Source organism: Misgurnus anguillicaudatus, chromosome 22, assembly GCF_027580225.2.
Source record: "Misgurnus anguillicaudatus chromosome 22, ASM2758022v2, whole genome shotgun sequence".
NCBI classification, from domain to species: Eukaryota; Metazoa; Chordata; class Actinopteri; order Cypriniformes; family Cobitidae; genus Misgurnus; species Misgurnus anguillicaudatus.
In genome coordinates, this window is record NC_073358.2 from 12,720,231 (window position 1) to 12,735,351 (window position 15,121).

The window sequence follows — 15,121 nt, forward strand, 5'->3', positions numbered from 1 at the left end:
AATATGGTAGGATCATGTATCACCCCAAGTCATACAAAAAGTCTCTTGAGGCAAAGCTCTAAACCCCACAGGAAGTCGGCCATTTTGAATTTTCTCTGTAGTTTGAGTGCAAATGTTGCCATCTCTGGGCTTTGTACTTTAAAGAACTCCTCATAGAAATGTAATCAGATCATCATCATATTTGGTCTGTGTCATCAAAAGACCTTTGCGATGGTAAATTGCAGAGATCTTGACGTTTTGATGGAGGGTGTGTCCGTGGCGGCCTGCCAAATTTCTGTGTATCGCAATGAAACAGGAAGTTGTTCTAACTCAGGCTTATAATATCCAATCTTAACCCAGCTTCACATGTTTGATAAGTGTCCTGGCCTGAACACAGCAACATGGCAACAACAGAGGGTATGGATTGACAACACTTTTCCACGTGACCACGCCGGAACTCACCCTGTTGAGTGGCAAACGTTCAACAAAATGGCTGGTTTTCATAGCGGGTGCTGCGAAAATGCCAGTAAAAATGACTATTATAAATTAAATTTAGTTGGACTTGATAGGTGGACAATACTTAGTTACATTATTTACATTTTCCATGCATCTGTGCTTTATTAGGGTGTTTGTCCTGGGAAAAAATTTACATCACTACATTCTAAAGCATAGAGTCATACTGTGTATTCTTTAATATTGCATATTAACATTTATTTAATACCTAATTACATTAAAATTGTCTACTTTTACTTGAGTAAAAGTATGTTAATGTACTTAAATATTAAATAAAAAAAATATTCAGATCAACATATTTGGTCAATCTGAACTTAAAGACTTAACAATGATAAATTGTGAAGCTCTTATATTTTCGTTAAAGGGCGTGTCCGTGGCGTTCTGGCAAATGTTGATGTTTCACCAGAAGAAAGCTGTTGTAACTTAGGCAAACAATGTCTGACCTGTCACAGACTTCATATGTTTGACAAGGGTCCTGGCCTGAACACATCAATAACAACAATCAGTTAGCGCCGCCTGCTGCACACAGGAGGTGTGGCACATCAAAGCTCCTTTGAATATCCACCTATTTTCCCCTTACCCACTTAAATTAATTTCCCCCTGGTTCACTGCTTAACTAAGGCACTAGGGTGGCGGTACCCATGCGTGCGAGGGTCCTACCATCGCTGCTTGCAGCTTTAATTTTTTTGTGATGTTGAAACACCTGTTTACTCGTTTGTTCTGTGATCGATTCGTTTGACTTGCAGTTTTAAGACATAGCACGCAGACGCACTGCATCGGTGTTTGATTAATCTAGACTATAGTTGGTGCTAGTTCTATCGGAGTTTAAACGAATTTAGAATACTTTATTTTCTGTAGATATAAACTTACAATTCATTCCACAAATTGTGGCATTTGGCAGGTAATGTAAAATTAAACTAAATATTCATCTCTTATATAGTGTCACACCACTGATCAGTATACATTTTGTTTATGGTGAACGTTGGTCATGAGCTTAGCTTAGCTTAGCTTGTTAGCCGCTTCAGCTGCTAAAGATAAATAACATTAATAACAGCGACATATCGATGTAATTTCAGGAAGTTCAAACTGTACACTGTTTATCAAGAAAAGAAACAGGTTTTATACTGTACACAATGTTTAAACTGCCAATTTCGCGTGTAACTTTACCATTAAAATGATTAATTGAAGATTTAGAAACGAGTAGGTTAAATCAATGTGTGTCTAATTATAATATCTGCCATAACGTTAAAATAATTTGCTATAATACGACAAATGTGTGTTAAAGCTGCTTTTGAAATATTATAGTTTAAATGTTTTTATTTTATTGAATAAATAAAAAATAATCTGGGTTGAGAAGGAGAGATTGTCTTACTGTAAAAACTGGCAGATCTTAAATTAGAAAGAGAGAAAATGAGAGGGGTGAGACATGTGTAGCTTAGAATGGATAAGCACCAGTAGGGAATGTCATGTCTATTTCCAGAGGATAGGTTTTGAAGGCCTTAGGATTTGTTACAAATCATACCACCAGTAAAGCTGTTGAGGGTTCTGGTTTAAAGTCTAAACAAAACAAGAATTTTGATTAAAAGTCTAGACAAAACAAAACTTTCTATTTGTCCATGAAACGCTGGAATCCGCAAAGCAAGTTGAACAGGATCAGAGCACCTTTATTATCTCAGATAAACAGTGTCAGTTTTCAAAAAAAAAAAAAAAAACACCTAATCAGGCTTTCGCTCAAGCTTGATGAGAATTTTAAGAATTCATTGTGTAGCTTTTTTCTTTCACACCAACCCCAGATGTTGCTTTGTTGAATGTTTTTTGACTGATGATAGACATTGATAACGTTCTGCTCCTTCAGGATGTCAGGATGGCAAGTGGCCCTGGCTTGCCAGACAGCCTGGTGCTGGAGATCTTCTTGCATCTTCCTCACAAGGCGGTGCTAAGCGCTGGCCTTACCTGCCATCAGTGGTTCGCTGTGTCACGGGATGAGTTTCTCTGGAAGGAGCTCTTCTACAACTACTACCGCATCCCACGCTCTGTGCCCCGCCACCCAGGTGCTGAGATGATTCACGTTGTACTTAATTCTTTAGAAAAATCCATTGTTAGCAAATATGACTTGTGCAGTATAATCCAAGTCTTTTGAATACTGGTGATATAGGTTAGATTCCAAGGGGATGTATGTATTCATCACTGTTCATTTAGATAGATGCCTGCCAGATGTTATATGGTTCATTTTGAAGAACTGTGACGATGGCCAAAGTTCACAAAATGTTTTACTTATTTTGTTTTTTTGCATTTCCTGCACGTGTGTAGCGGCTTTGTCATGGTACAGGGAGTTTAAGCGGTTGTATGACTGTATCCCCTGTGTGGAGGTTCAAACTTTAAAGGAACATCATGACCAGGTCTTGCATCTGGCCTTCTCTCACCGCGGGCACCGCTTTTCCTCCTGTTCCAAAGACTGCACTGTTAAGGTAATTGCCATTTGGTTGAACATTAGCATTTAGTCATTGTTTGTCAGGTTAGAGAATGTTTGAGTGGTCTGGCGTGCTCAATATTCTCAGTTGTGTAGAGATATTTTTAGGTCCTTGGTAAAGATCAGTAGGTTTGATTGCTTAGAAAAGTAATAGTACCCTTTTTTCCACAAACCGATTTTAAGGGGATAGTTTACCAAAAAAAAATTTGGTATTTGTTATTCTGTCATCTTTTTTCCCAAAACGCCACTCCTCTTTTCTGCAAAATGCAATAAATCCGTTCAACAAATCACAGCGCTGCATTCCACGCATTATAAATAAAGAATGGCGGAGCGTTGAGTACACGGTAGGGGTGTGACGAGACACTTAATCCACGAGACGAGACGCGAGATTGGGTTCACGAGAAACGAGACAATATTTTTACACTTTTTAAGAAACCCTCGATGATAAAATAAATGAATAAGAAACTGAAATCATGTTATTTTTAAATGTTTTAACTAATCAAGGACTGGCCCTAACAATTATTTTACTAACTAATAATGAAGTAATTTGTTATTTTTGTTGTTATCAACAAACAAACAAATACAAAATAATACTTTAATGGTATTGATAAACCTGTGGTGGTTTTCTGTGACGGGAAAGAAACGTAAGCCATCAACATATAATAATTTACACGAGAGGCACTCAGGAGCCGGTTGCTTGTTATCCCGACAGCATCAAGATTCACATTGACCCCAGGGGATCTTATGAAAAACTTTCCATTTTTTTACTCAAAGTCAACGAAAATCGAGCAGGACCAATTTTTTTTACAGCTGATTGCTGTGAAAAATGTTAAGCGACGACATCAAGTATAACCGCAGCAATGACTATATGACAAAGTACATTTTTGGTTAATGTCATTAATGTTTATTTTTTTAATCAGTGTATACAACTGTTCAGCTAAATGAATATAACATGGCAAAGATGAATGCACATTTATTGATTCAATAGATTTGAAAAAAAACTTGTAATGGATTTATTGCATTTTGTGTAAAAAAGAATTAGTTTTTATAATAAATCTTTAAAAATCAAGTTATGGATTTGAATTTTTTATGTTTTTATAACCTAGAGATGCTATGTGAAAGTTTGTAACAGAAAATAGTGGTTTTCATCTTGTCACTTTCTTGGTATAGAAAACAAGTTTTTACTGAAATTTGTCAAAATGGATTTATTGCGTTTTGCAACCAAACCCTTCATATATCGCCTAGCAGTGAACTTTGAGGTTTATCATTTTGCAGGTATTATTTATGCTTTAACAGCAACATTAAACACTAACTAAAGTTTGAAAAATGGGATCAGGCAAAATGTGACAAGTTTGTGGCCACGTTATTGGTCAGCCCCCCTTCTGTATTGCTATTGTTATTTATGAGTCCTATTAAACAATTCTATTTAATCTGCTTCTGTCAGTTTTTGCTACTATTTTTGACACTTTGTCTACATATTTGTAATTCCTCTGGTGTTTTTTTAGCTGTGGGACACAGAGCGTCCAGATGGCACCATCTCTTTGGTTCACAGTTCCAGCATGCGGCATTTTAACTGGGGCTACACTCAGTTCTCCCAGTTTAACGCTGATGACACACTCCTGCTGGTCTCAGGGGTTTACCTGGGCCCACATCACTCCTCTTCCGGAGAGATCGCAGTCATTAGTTTAGGTAGAGAGAGTTTTTGTATGTACTTGCCACAGATACTCACAATATTGTACTGCAAGTCACTTTTTGGTTGATCTCATTGTTATGGATTTTTAGAGAACTACACCCTGCTGTCTCGTGTGAGAAATAAGCCCTACGACGTGTTCGGCTGCTGGCTGAATGAGACTCACCTCATCTCTGGTAACTTGCATTGGATTGGCAACATGACCTCCTGCACTGTGCTTTGGCTCAACAAAGCCTTCCAGGTGTGTTTTCCATAATTTCAATAAAATGTGTATATACATTTGTGAATAATGCAATTTTCAGCCATTCTTCTCAAAAAGTCTCAAAGAGACCCATTCCAATTTAGTCTTAATAAGGAAAAGTTAACCCAATTTAATTTTCTGGAATCTTCATCAGACAACATTTTATTAACATAAAAATGCTGCCTTGTGTCCCTTTAAAGTCATTTGTCAAGCTCTCAGAAGAAGAAAATGTAGTATTTACTAAATTAGGGTATTTTGTGCCTCTGTATACAGGACATTGAGTCAGAAAATGTGAATGTGGTGAAGCGTCTCTTTAAGATCCAAAACATTAATGCCAGCACCATCCGCACAGTGATGGTCGCCCACTGTCGTCGTCATGACTCCCCGGACCTGCTTCTGGACTACGAAGCTCAATCACAGGCTCAGGCCCAGCAGACACAACAGCACCAGCCTTTGCTCTTTGATCTTGGGAGCACAGACAGTGAAGAGGAGGAGGATGAAGAAGATGAGGATTATGTGGATGAGGAGCGAAGAGACAAGAGAGGCTCTGCACATCTGCCCTCATTTAACCCATCTGGATTGCAGCATGTTATACATGTAAGAGCCATTAGGAAAGAAACAACTCAAACTAAAGCATGTTGTATGTGTAATGAACATCACTGTTCATATTTATATACGATAATTTATATATCTGCTATTGTTCATGTCATCTTGTCAATTAAGAGAAAACGCTTGTAACATTCATTTTAGATCAAACCTAGCCAGTTCATGTCATTCTTCTGTAACAAAATTGGTTCTGCTAGTTCCAATAACCTACAAGCAGAGTGATACAAACTTTTATACAGTGATGTCAGTGCTTCGTCTATGCGCAGCCAATCAAATTTAAAACCCAGACCTAAAACAGTAAAAAAATTCTAAGACAAGCATATACCACACAAAACTTCAATAAGGCATCCATTGTAAAACAAATCACTTTATTGTAAAACAAATCACTTTACCTGTTCTTCTGTATTCTCAGTATATGTATCTGTTTCTGCCATTAGGGACGTAAGAACACCGCAGCCCGCGATCGTGAGTTAGAGACGCATGTGGCAAAGCTAATGGGCAGCAGGCGCACAAAAGCTCCTGATCCAAACCTGGTGTCTCCATCTGCTCCTGGAGGTGAAGAAGAAAAGACTTACCTCCTCTTCACCACAGGCAGCCTCACCTATTCCCCTCACCAAATAGGTAAATGTGATTTTCACACAAAGCTGTATGATTTATTACTCTTCACATTAGTTCAAGCCTCAGACTATGAACGGCCTAGTGTATCCAAAAAGAATAAGCCAAAGATTTTAGCAATCTTCCTTTATGAATCACTATATAAAAAAATGCTTGGTGTGAAAGTGATTTTCTGGTTACTTTTAAATCACGTCTTAAACCGTGCCTATTTAAATGAGCTATTTCTGATCAGTTTTAAATATTGTGTGTTTTACTGTTGATGTTCTGTTGTATTGTCTTGAGTTGTTTTATGACTGTCATTTTACTGTACGGTGTCCTAGAGTGCTCTGAAAGGCGCCTTTAAATAAAATGTATTATTATTATTATTATAACACACGGGGGCGGTTTCGGTGTGATGCATAGGTGTTTCTTATTAGAGTATTTCTTGCGTGTACCGTTAGGGCTGCACTCTATTGAAGAACATTACGATATGCAATCAGGGCCAAATTTCATCCACATCGAGGTCTAAATATGCAATTTGCCCGGGTCACGATTCACTACCGGGTCGTGGACAAGTTGCCACCGGGTCGCAAGAACGTCCTGATAAAAATTTGTATAATAGCTACGTAATGGCTTAATCGGGTATTTTGTCCTTAAAGGCCGACTTCAAATAACATCAATCATTTCCATTTTTGTACTGGGCCACGCTCTCTCTTTTTCTCGGTCTCTCTATCTCTACCAGTGCATTAGCGATTGCTGTCCTTTAACTGCCTGCTCGACCAAATGGTTGAGCACATTTTGAGTTATACTTTTAGTTATTTTGTGTTACTTTTTAATATTTTAATACTTTATACTTCAATAAATAAATAAAATTGAATATACAAAACTATTTTTTTTATTATGTTTAAAAAAACAGTATTATAGTTCATATTTTTTGATTTCCATAGTATGTGTATGAATTCCCTTAAGTGACAAATTAACCATTTGGTAGATTGGTTAATATAAAAAAAATGATGGGATGTGTTGAAAAAAATACATAAGGAGATAAGAAATGAAAAAAAACCACACGCAAAAGGTCTATCTATCTATCTATCTATCTATCTATCTATCTATCTATCTATCTATCTATCTATCTATCTATCTATCTATCTATCTATCTATCTATCTATCTATCTATCTATCTATCTATCTATCTATCTATCTGTATCTATCTGTATCTATTTATCTATAGAGTAGAGAGATAGACCTTTATATATGAATATGAATGATTTTAATACTTGTATGTATATATCAGCATTTGTATGTTTAAATAAGCATTTTTCAAATTCATTTTTTTAATTATTACAAAAACACTTTTATTATTATTATTTTTAAATTATTTATTTATTTATTTTTGTATTGGGCTGACAATTTGAAAAACTTGCCTAGGACACCAACACGGCCTGGGCCGGCCCTGAACATACGCTTTACATTCATCCTGATCGTTGGGATGAATGCAACGTATGTATGTGAACTATTTTGGTATGCACACCTGCGATCATTTTGATATATTGTAACACATATATTGTAACAGCGCAATTGCCTGAGGCTGGTGCATGTTAAATGTGTGATAGCTTATTACTCTGCTAATTCCATAAATGTCTGTTTTGTATGTTTTGTGTTTGGGTCAGGTATTAAGCGTATAATGCCTGAACAGATGACAACTTGTGGGCCCGTGTTGGGAGAGGAGCGCAGCACAGAGGAGTTCTTTGACTCGCTGGATCATGTGATCGACATACATGGTCACATCATTGGCATGGGACTGTCACCCGACCACAGGTGTGTCTGCTGTGCAGCAAAACATTAAGCTTTTCTTCTTAAGCTGACTGTTGACTGTGGCCTTATAAAGCTTATCCAGTAAATTCATACTGCTATTAAAAGCTTTTGAAAGTAGGCTTTGTCATTTGTGTTCCTGAGACCGGTTTGCCACAGTAAAAAAACTGAAAGTGATAGATTTTTATTTTAAGACTTAATACAATTCAGTTTTACACTAAAATATTAATATCAGCAAAATTATTTTTAAAAATTATAATTATAAAATTATAGATTTTTTCTTTTCTGAGGAAAATGCGAGCAGTTGTTATCTGTCCAAAACACACTATAATAATGTCTGGAAAGTTTACCATTATTGTAAACAAACAATGTTTCTGGGTTTTTGCCGTGGTAGTCAGGTGCTAGTTACTATTTAAAGGGATAGCTTACAGTAATTCAGTCCTCATGTAGTCACCCTCGACATCACAAATGACTTTAATAACCCATCAAAAAGTTCAAATTCATTCATTAGTCAAAATGTGGGAACCCTGCAGAAATAAAAGCAACATCAGGTCAGGCTATCAAGTTTTTGCTGATGTCTATTGACAGGTACTTGTATGTGAACAGTCGAGCATGGCCAACGGGCTGTGTGATATCAGATCCTATGTCCCCTCCACCTATCGCAGAAGAGATCGACCTGCACGTGATTGATCTGAAGAGTCTAAGAGAGGAGCGTCGCAGCCTTCGAGCCCACCGGGCTTTCACTCCGAATGACGAATGCTTCTTCATCTTCCTCGATGTCAGCAGGGATTTTGTTGCCAGGTAAGCAAGATATAAGTTGCAGTACGTTATTTTTACGTTTGTTTTATTGGCTGAAATGACAGTCCTAGGGTTAACATTCATGATTTTTTATAGCACAACAAAAAGTGTTTTTGAAGGACCCCCTAATATTTAGGATGCTAAACATACAGTAGTGTGATATATATATATTTTTATGTTTTTCACACTTTAAATCACAAATTTAAATCAAAGATAACACAAGTAAACACAACATGCAGTTTTTATTATGAAGGGAAAACAAAATCCAAACCCACATGGCCCTGTGTGGAAAAAGTGCTTGCCCCCTAAACCTAATTTGCAATGAGTCTGTTACAGCACTGTGGAGAAATTTTGGCTCGCTTATCTTTGCAGAATTGTCGTAATTCAGCCACACTTGAGTTTTTTTTTTTTTTAGCATAAACTGCCTTTTTAAGGTCATGCCATAGCATATCCATAGAATTGAGGTCAGGTCATTTTCACACAGGGCCATGTGTGTTTACTTTTGTTATCTTCGATTTAATATTTACATTTGTTTCATGATCTGTTTCACACCACTGTATGTAGCACCCTGCCTGTGATATCCAGACTGATATGTGATAGTCTAATGGTGAGATTAGATATAGAGGTCTTCTCGGGTCCGAAGAAATGTACCCGGCCCGAAATGACCTGAATCCAATGTGCATCATTTTTTTTGTAAAGAAAGCCCTGACGTGAGAAAAACCCAGAAAAAATAAGATCAGAGTCCGACCTGACAACTGGCACTGACATTTATACAGTCAGCGGCCCGCACGCACCAGTCAGACAGAAAGAACCCCCACTGGCCAGCCAAACACAGGGTTCCCATGGGTCCTTGAAAGTTTGTGAATCTAGTGTAGGATAATATCATAAAAGATCTGGACTTTTTTGAGCACATGTGCTGGGCTGTTCACTTTGAATGCTTATATCTTCTGTATGCGAATGTTGTAACTGATTTTCCCTAAGAAGGGAACGAGACGCTGCGTCTCCCTTGCCATACTTCCTTCGTCTCTGTAACATCGTCTTTGGCAATATTCCAGATAGCAATATGCTTCCTGGCTTCCGCGTCACCCTGTCTTTGTCATTAAGCCTCACCATTGGTTGAATTTTGTAAACACATTCAGATGCACTGGAGGCGTCCCCAAAGTGTCACAGCAGGGACGCAGTGCGGGTCCCCTTGAAAGGGAACTGTAACAATGTATCTTAAAAGAGTTGAACACAATGTTACATTGCTCTCACTTGAAATTTGTCCCAACATTTAGTCCTTGAATTTGAGGGCATTGGACCTGGAAAGTCCTTGAAAGCTAATTTGAATTTGAAGCTAACTAACGTGTGGGAACCCTGCAAACTATGTCTGGGGGATGACTCGATGCACATACGCGAGAGTTTGGGTCTTCTCGGGTCCTTTCGGCAAAAAACACATACATTTAAATTACCCTAGACCGCAAATATTATACCCAACCCATGTCCGAGGCACGTGTGAAATTTTTGACCCGAACACGCTCTGGTTGGACCTCGGGTTTTCAGATCTAAGTGGACCCGTTTAGATTAGGAGAATCTAAGTTTGATTTCAATCACTGATTTCACATTTATTTTCATTTTTGACATGACTTTACTGTCTAGGTCTCAATAGCCCATTTGACCTATGGCTACGCCACGCCCCCTCCACTCACTCGGACAAATAATCAACATTAGGTGATAGGCGCTATGGCAGCTATCACAGTAGGAGACATTTCACAGCAGGCAATTGATGATTTTTTTAGACAGATAGACTATATATACAGGGTTCCCACACCTTAGTTAACTTCAAATTCAAGGACATTCCAGGTCCAATACCCTCAAATTCAAGGACTAAATGTAGGGACACATTTCAAGTGAGAGCAAGGTTACATTGTGTTACCTTTGAAGATACATTGTTACAGTTCCCTTCAAGTGAATTCAAGGGAATTCGTGCTGCGTCACTGCGGTGACACTTTGGGGACACCTCCAGGGGTAAGTGCGTCTGAATGTGTATATAAAATTCAACCAATGGTGAGGCATAATGACAAAGACCGGGTGGAGCGGGAGCCAGAAATTATTTCGCTATCTGAAATATTGCCAAAGACTGTGTTACAGGGATGGCAAGGGAGACGCAGCGTCTTGTTCCCTTCTCAGGGAACAACAGTTACATACGTTACCCCGAGACATTTTTATGTGTCAAACACAACTATGCAAAAAAGCATTTTGGTATGAACCAACATTCGCATACAGAAGATATAAGCATTTGAAGCAAGCAGTTTGGCACGTGTGTTTAAAAAGTCTAGAATTTTTATGATTTTATCCTACACTAAACAGGGAGTAATATGGATTTTTTTTCCAGAAACCTTTTTGCATAAAATAGATTCAAGCACTTTCAATGACCTGTATGTATATGTCAAAAACTTCCCAGGGCCTTGAATTTTCCCCGAGGTTCACAAACTTTCAAGGATTTCAAGAACCTGTGGGAACCCTGTATATAACATCTCAAAGTTACCAAAAGGGCCTTAACTATGCATTGGAGAGTTATATTAATAATTTTATCGTTGATTAGTTCTATTAAAAGCTTCAGCATACGTTTCCAGGACAAGCCTTTTTACCATCTTTACCAAGAGTAAGTTACCTCTCCCTTAGTTTGGTGCTACAGTATTTACATGAATCATTCAGCACAACATTGCTATTACAAATAACATTTGTTATCTCGGTTATTTACAGATACGTTAATGAAGCTAAGTGACATGATGTACAAGTTAACGCACCTAGAAGCTAACGTTAACGTTTTATAATGTCAGGCTAATGTTACATTAGAGATGTTAAAGATAACGTTAAAATACGTTGTTGACTTACCTTAGAACAGATGTAGACATTCTTGTTTAATTTATCCACGTTGGTGTTGTGGTCTACCGCATAACTTAACCCTTAAGTGTTGTTGGGGCCATTTTTGTTATTTTTTAGTCTTAATTTGGCCACAACTTTCTCTGTGTTTCGGCAAATGAAATGATTTTTGGTGACAAACCTTATATTTACACATATTTCAAGAAAATGCTTTGAAATTTTTTAAAAACTTAACAATATACCATTGGCAAATTTACTACCCTTACGTGTTGTAAACTGCTGTAAAAATGATTGAATTTATTTTCACATTCTTTTGCATAAATCTGTAATAACTCAATTTACAAACCAGAAATTAAGCTCTGTTTCTTTGCACAGGCTACTAAAGGGTTAATGGTGCCACATGGTGTTCAAGAGTAAAAATGACACATTTTACCTCTTTGCAAAAGAAAAAACGCCACAAATAATCAAGAATGCATACTAATAAGGTGTCATGGCTCCGCAATCAAAAAACATTGTTATAATGGAAGTCAATAGGGCAAAAATGGCCACAAACCATAAATGAGGGAGAAAAAAATCTGATGCTGCACAAAAACTTAAAATGCATCAAAGCCAATGTTTTTACTAATCTTTGGCATGCCCAAGACTGGTAAAAAGGTGGGGAAAAATCCAGTCCACAATCACTTTTTATATTGAAAATCAGTCATTTTGTGTTTCGGCAAATGAAATGATTTTTGGTGACAAACCTTATATTTACACATATTTCAAGAAAATGCTTTGAAATTTGTAAAAAAAAAAACTTAACAATATACCATTGGCAAATGTACTACCCTTACGTGTTGTAAACTGCTGTAAAAATGCATCAAAGCCAATGTTTTTACTAATCTTTGGCATGCCCAAGACTGGTAAAAAGGTGGGAAAAAATCCAGTTCACAATCACTTTTTATATTGAAAATCAGTCATTTTGTGTTTCGGCAAATGAAATGATTTTTGGTGACAAACCTTATATTTACACATATTTCAAGAAAATGCTTTGAAATTTAAAAAAAACTTAACAATATACCATTGGCAAATTTACTACCCTTACCTGTTGTAAACTGCTTTAATCACTTTTTATATTGAAAATCAGTCATTTTGTGTTTCGGCAAATTAAATGATTTTTGGTGACAAACCTTATATTTACACATATTTCAAGAAAATGCTTTGAGATTTTTAAAAAACGTAACAATATACCATTGGCAAAATTACTACCCTTACGTGTTGTAAACTGCTGTAAAAATGATTGAATTTATTTTCACATTTTTTTGCATTAATCTGTAATAACTCAATTTACAAACCAGAAATTAAGCTCTGTTTCTTTGCACAGGCTACTAAAGGGTTAATGGTGCCACATGGTGTTCAAGAGTAAAAATGACACATTTTACCTCTTTGCAAAAGGAAAAGCCACAAATAATCAAGAATGCATACTAATAAGGTGTCATGGCTCTGCAATCAAAAAACATTGTTATAATGGAAGTCAATAAGGGCAAAAATGGCCACAAACCATAAATGAGGAGAAAAAAATCTGATACTGCACAAAAACTAAAAATGCATCAAAGCCAATGTTTTACTAATCTTTGGCATGCCCAAGACTGGTAAAAAGGTGGGAAAAAATCCAGTCCACAATCACTTTTTATATTGAAAATCAGTCATTTTGTTTTTTTTTTTTTTTCTCAAATCAGTTGCATCACTTATGAGCTTGGCAATTAAAGAGTTAAAATCATGAATTTTTTTGGAAACATTTGGTAGTTTTGATCAGTACTGAGGTTGATTAACAGATTTATGCAAAAAAATTGAACAAAATATTAATCTGATACATCCGTTTAATTTACAGCCATTTAATTTAGTGGCCATTTTTGGCCATTTTTTAACAACATGAAAGGGTAGTGAATTGGAAAAATCCACAAGGGTTAATCTGGATTAAGCAGACACTTATCTCGGCTGAGTATGGCTTGGGAAAGGGTTAAAAATACACACCGTCGCCCAGCCTTTCGGGATACTTCGTGTCGGAGTTGTATGTACCCCATGCACACCGTTTGACCATTTAAAACTTAAAATGGGTTGCTATGTGCACTGTGATTGGCTCATCGCATTTGAGGGCTTAGCCATAGGTCAATTTTGTATAATAACAGCAAAACTGTGTAGACTAATGTAGTTATTACTGTCTCTACAGTGGAGCGGAGGACAAGCACGGTTACATCTGGGACCGGCACTACAACATCTGCCTGGCGCGTCTGCAGCACGACGACGTGGTCAACTCTGTAGCCTTCAGCCCAGCGGACCAGGAGCTGTTGCTGTCTGCCAGCGATGACTCCACCATTAAAGTATGGCGCTCACCACGCATGGTGCGACTTGGACAGAGCCCACAGCGGCCCCACAGGGCTCGAAAACTTCTCTCCTCCCTGTTCGGCCACAGAAGTGCTCATTTGAACGGTAAGCCTTGACCCGATCACATGACAAAAAAAGGCTTCGTCACGGAGGCTTTGAATGAAGACACTCCATGGGACATTAATGAGGTCAAAAAACTTGAAATGTTTGACTGGACTTCCACACGGGTCTGTGTTTCTAGTGGACCTCCAGTAGGATGCATCACAGCCACACAAATCATAAGCTTATGGAAATTGCACTTCTGTTTATTTGTTTACAGCAGAAGACTTTGAATTTGTGGAAAAATCTTAAGTTAATGAATATGATATTCATCCTTATGTGTCACGTGTATTTTTATGTCTATGTAACACAGATATGAAAAATGATGTGCCACCAGTGCACATTTGTACATCAGTTTTTTTGGGGGGAGGGATGTGTGGATTTTTGGCTTTTGGTTTTCAAATATTTGGACCTAGTTTTTTGAACTAGAACAAACAGAACATGTATGGTCAGGATATCTACTACCCAATAACGGCAAGGAAATCAAAGCTCTGCTAAAATGGTCGTGATTGTTGTTTTATCTGTAGTCCTATACTTCATTTATTTGTGTCATCCTATGATGTGCTTTACCACATATCATACACATTCAGCAAAGGTGCTCATTCTTAACAACTTTGGATGTCATGAGGAAGAGAACATGAGAGTTCTCCAAGCCTTATTATGTCTATTTGTGAAGCTCAGATGTAATATCTGTTACTTGTTTGTTATAGCAGAGTATAACTTTCTTTTGGCTTCCTTAAGATTTTATTTGTGCACATCACGCAATTTTATTTGATGGTTCACAGTGCCCAGCAAAAAGTGTAGTTGTGGATCATTAGCAGTTGTTTCATGGGTCAATATTTCGTCTTAAATTGACCTGGTTTTCTTGGTCTTCTCTTTTGACTTGGTTGCTTTTTGGCCCAGTTGCTCTTTGCCACGTTAGATCTTGTTTTGTGGTGTAAAATCGGTTTTACTTATTAAACTATTTTTCTTTTACCCAATGGCTGTATGAATTTCTTTTTCCATCTCAAACTTGTTTCACCAAAAACAGATAAACACTTGTTGTTGCAATTTTGACCACTCAAGACAGATGCTGACAAAATATACACAC

The 15,121-nt window shown here is 37.3% G+C and overlaps 1 protein-coding gene across 1 annotated transcript; it reads left to right on the forward strand.

Moving 5' to 3' along the window:
- The first annotated feature begins 1,200 nt into the window (after nt 1-1,200).
- On the forward strand, nt 1,201-15,006 carry fbxw5 (F-box and WD repeat domain containing 5). Its single transcript, XM_055201000.2, has 10 exons — nt 1,201-1,393; nt 2,348-2,543; nt 2,803-2,960; nt 4,468-4,651; nt 4,745-4,893; nt 5,167-5,490; nt 5,937-6,120; nt 7,764-7,911; nt 8,494-8,706; nt 13,778-15,006. Exons 2-10 carry the CDS (start codon nt 2,357-2,359, stop codon nt 14,046-14,048), a joined length of 1,818 nt encoding a protein of 605 aa, XP_055056975.1. The 5' UTR covers nt 1,201-1,393; nt 2,348-2,356; the 3' UTR covers nt 14,049-15,006.
- Nucleotides 15,007-15,121: the final 115 nt, after the last annotated feature.

Coding starts and splice junctions, on each gene's coding strand:
- fbxw5 (XM_055201000.2), top strand. CDS start 2,357: ATGGCAAGTGGCCCTGGCTTGCCAGACAGCCTGGTGCTGGAGATCTTC. Junction 2,544..2,802: donor CTCTGTGCCCCGCCACCCAG/GTGCTGAGATGA, acceptor GCACGTGTGTAG/CGGCTTTGTCATGGTACAGG. Junction 8,707..13,777: donor AGCAGGGATTTTGTTGCCAG/GTAAGCAAGATA, acceptor CTGTCTCTACAG/TGGAGCGGAGGACAAGCACG.